Source organism: Rhipicephalus sanguineus, chromosome 1, assembly GCF_013339695.2.
Source record: "Rhipicephalus sanguineus isolate Rsan-2018 chromosome 1, BIME_Rsan_1.4, whole genome shotgun sequence".
Lineage (NCBI taxonomy): Eukaryota > Metazoa > Arthropoda > Arachnida > Ixodida > Ixodidae > Rhipicephalus > Rhipicephalus sanguineus.
Genome location: NC_051176.1, coordinates 181,797,699 through 181,801,827, shown reverse-complemented (window position 1 = coordinate 181,801,827; position 4,129 = coordinate 181,797,699). Strand labels below are relative to the sequence as shown.

Here is a 4,129-nt window from a genome sequence, read left to right as displayed (position 1 = left end):
AATAAAGCAAACAACGCGTTAATCTTACAAATTGACGACGCGCGCAGGAGCGCGCTCGACGAAGGGAAAAAAAAAAAAGATATCGCAGAGTGACACATAAAATGTAAACAAGGAATCTAGAACGGCGTCTAGCGCAAGCAGACGGGGACGTTTTCCCCCAAGGTTCTCCGCACTCGAAGACGACATAGTAAGTCTGGCTGGCCTTCGAAAGTAAATAAACATACATGCACGAATCACTGCTACCGAGAATTCAAAGAAAAAGACTCGAGTCGTCTTTTCGAAGACAAGTGCGAAAAAAGTAAATAATCATAAAGACAAGTGGATAAAGAAGAGAGCGAGAGGGGAAGTACTCAAACCAACGGTGGCCAAAGAAGAAGTAAGCGTTCGGGTTCCTCCAGAAAAAGGAGAGCGCGCTCCACTTTTGCCGGCGGAGGCTTTTGCGTCGGGCTACTTGTTACGTCTTGCCGTCTGAAGAGAGGGCGCTGGGTGGGAGGGGGCGGGAGAAAACCGAGTGAGGGGACAATTAAGCTTTAGTGTGGAAGGAGAAATACGGGCGGGCCGTCTCGTAGAATGTCGGCCGTGACCGTGGTTATAAGAGGGAGGCACCAAACAGGCTTCGCCGTCACTCTGGCGGGCGTCGGCGGCACCGGGTGCGAAAGCGGCCGACATGAAATTGGTAAGCTCGTTGCGGAGCCACCGTGAACCCTCCGCTGGGTGCCTTCCCTCTGAGATCGGTGCTTTACCGGGCCGCGTGGGTTTGCGGCAACTCGGCTGTAGCGAGCAGCTGGCTACAGTTTCACCGTGTATTACTACGTGCGCTGAGTGCTCAGCAGGCGACGTTAACAGCGCTGACGGCTTCATCGTTCGTGGCGCGCTTCAAGCCGGTGCGCTCAGTTTCTCATCGTGCCACATTGAGAACACGAAGAAACTGACGCTCTCGGCACCGCTGCGATGTAGAGGATATTCATATCAAATGGCCGTGACAGCACCAAGAAAGCTTCTCGTCTGCGACAACCCTCAACAGACGACCTTGTCTCGGAGACAAGAAAGACAAGCTCGTTTGCCCACATAAAGACTGAAGGACACGTCGCGAATGCGTAGACAGTTTAAATAGTATGCTATACACAGCCTACATATTTGATGATTTAACAGTCAAAGCTCTTTTGTAGAGTCGTAGCCTCCAGGTGAGAAAATTATCCCGAAACGTTAAGAACTCAGCGCTCCTTTCACACAAGACTTCTCAGCTTCGCGAAAACAATAGCTCTCTTTTAACGCATAAATGCAACGCAAAGAAGGGAGAAGCGAGTGAGGCGAAGAAATGACCACAACGAGCACGCCATGAAGCTAGACTGAGGAGAAAAAATACACATCCTTTCACTGGCTGTCAGATGGCAATGCGAGCGCAACTTAATGATTCGCAGGTTTGTGCCTGAAATGTAAACATCGTTCTAACACTGTTCAGATTTAATAGTTATACGTGTCGGCCTCGCATACAAGGGTAAATATGTTGCTAGTCTTGCCGAAGAAACATGCTCTGCTGTTAACCCCTAAAGTATATTCTTGAAATCGCTGCAGCTGACCGCAGCAATTTCAAGTGTGATTTCAAATAATAGCTGTTTGAATTTTTTTTACAGAAATGCCCTACATTATTTTCGTCCGAGTGCAACTATATTTTAGTAAGATGATAGTATAAAACAAAATTGATTACCTTGAAGACACAGTGGTGAATTTTAAGAACGCTGAAACGGATTGAACATGTTCAATGATAGGTTGTGTTGCGTAAGCTATAACTGATTCGCATTGCTCATGTTCTTTGCGTTTATGTTTCCGTTTATTCCTTCCGTGCTTCATCGCACTTAATCCTGTTTGGACGTTCGTGACGTATTTACGGCAGTGATGGAAAATGGATGCTATTGTGAATGTGGTAGCACTTACTTCCTTTGAATAAAATGTTAATTATTCACTGATTACAACGAAATACTTAGAAAAGCAGTTAAATACTATGGTTTGGCTGCACTACCAACCTGCTCAGACTATTCGGTCATTTAGAATTTAGGCACGAGGGAACAAATCTTGCAGATTTTCTAAATTGCGTCATGGGAGGCGTCCAAGGTTCTCGTTATTTTTGAAATACGATGAAATTAACAACGCACTGCTAACAAACACCTGCCAGACAATGTGTGACCACGGGTCCTAGAAAAGGTTATGCTGTGCATTCGTAGAAAGGCTATGAACTCAAGTACAAACTTTAATTATGACACTCAAAAAGCATCAGCTTTACTGTTAAATTTGTGTTCGCTTGGCTAAATTACTTTTCATTGTTTTAAACATGTAATCATGTAAGACAAGTCCAGCATAAAAGGTTTACTGTCCCAGCTCTTACAACTTGCATGTTGAGTTCGTTGCAAAACACGTACCTGCACAGGCATTCAGCCATTCCGGAGAACAACGACAGGTTAAATTACGTAATATCGCTGCAGGGTCATCACGTGACGTCGTCAGCCGATGCTGAGGATTAGTTTCCGGCAAAAGCCCCCATTTGTTGATGTCGTGTTTAAAACCATGCCAATAACGTTTGGTTAGCAGGCAGTATGATTATATCAAATGATGGAGTTCTTGCGTGCCGAAATCCCGATATAATTTTGAGGCATGCCGTAATGAGGAATTTAATTTTGAACACCTTTCTTTGTTTCAACATGAGCCTTAATCTAAGAACGTGAACCTTGACTTGCATTGCTCCCTCATTGTTATGAGGATTAAGCAACCATTGCTCAAAATAACGGCTAGGGAACGTGGATGGTAGGCTCTCATGGCACACAAGGTGGAGGCAGATCAGAAAGCCGATACTGTGTGGGAAGTTTTTACCATCTTTGACGCACTCCTCAATTGCTCCACATTGTCGCAACAATTTGTAAAATCTAATCAGACACGCAGTAAAATCTAACATCATTTTGTTTAATTTATCTTTGCTTGCAGAACACCGGCTTCATCGTCTTTGTGACGGCGGCCTGCGTTGGTGCGTACGAGGTCAACAATGCACGCCGGCAGCACTTGACAGGACACCGAAGCAATGCGTTTGACTTCGGCCCCAGTAGCGCGTCTTCAAAGTTTGTATTCACTGGCCCAAATGCGCTAGAACGAATGCTGTCTCAGAGCATCGGGCAGAGCCTGGAGCAAGGCATAATCAGCGGAACCGGTGGGCAGCGCGCAATCGTGCAAGAGATTGGCCATGGCTTCGACCCCAGCGGGGCTCACATCGTCGGTCATACGGGTGTGCATGGTCTCCATCAGGCATTCCCGCCGGGAGCGTTACACGGTATGGCTTTCACTGGGATCCAAGGCACTGGACAGGGATTCCAGCGTAACGTCGGCAAGAGCCTACAACATGCTGTAGTGCCCAACTTTACACCACAGCTGACGCAGGGCGGCGCTCGCGGGCTATCCCAGGGCGTCACTATCGGCGCCGCACGTGGTGCAAACCCCCCCGTCATACAAGGGATGACACGCACCAAAACTCAAGCACCACAGCGCACCACAAGCCAGCAGGTGGTACATGCCATGGCACCGGCAGGCAGCTACGTTTCCAGCACCAGCTACGGATCAAATCCCGGTCTCGTCCGAGCGTTCCAGCCCAATTATGGGAGCTCGTACGCAAGTCCGGCATTCACGAGTAGCGTACACGACGATTTTACCTTCGGCGATAGCAAAGTCATACACGGGCCAACCTTCCTGGTTCACACTTTTGGCAGCGACAGGGATCCTTATTTCCGCAGCCACAAGTCTTACGCGAGCAAGAGCCACCGGAGTAGCAAGCCTTACGTGCGAAAAGCCATTGTGATAAAGGAGAAAGGCCGCCATCGACAATGAGTGATGCTGCAAAGTGATGCGAGGCATGCATTGAAACTACATCGTACAAAAAGGTAATAACTAAAGCTCGATCTCCTCATCTCTTTCAAAGCGCTCACTAGCTTTGTGGAATGTCTAGCAGATTCGAAATGTATGCAGAGAAAAAGTTACGAATGAAACGCGTTTGCAGCTCATAAAGCGCTTTCAGATTGCGTTTATGGCGTGGGATGTTTGGCGTGGGATCATGGACACTGTTCTATTTGGAGTTTCATTCAGCGATGTA

At 47.4% G+C, this 4,129-nt stretch overlaps 1 protein-coding gene across 1 annotated transcript; it reads left to right on the top strand.

Annotated features, from left to right (window-relative positions):
• The first annotated feature begins 534 nt into the window (after positions 1-534).
• Positions 535-3,931, top strand: LOC119387348 (uncharacterized). Its single transcript, XM_037654706.2, has 2 exons — positions 535-676; positions 2,977-3,931. The coding sequence occupies exons 1-2, from the start codon at positions 668-670 to the stop codon at positions 3,865-3,867; spliced, it is 900 nt and encodes a 299-aa protein (XP_037510634.1). The 5' UTR covers positions 535-667; the 3' UTR covers positions 3,868-3,931.
• Positions 3,932-4,129: the final 198 nt, after the last annotated feature.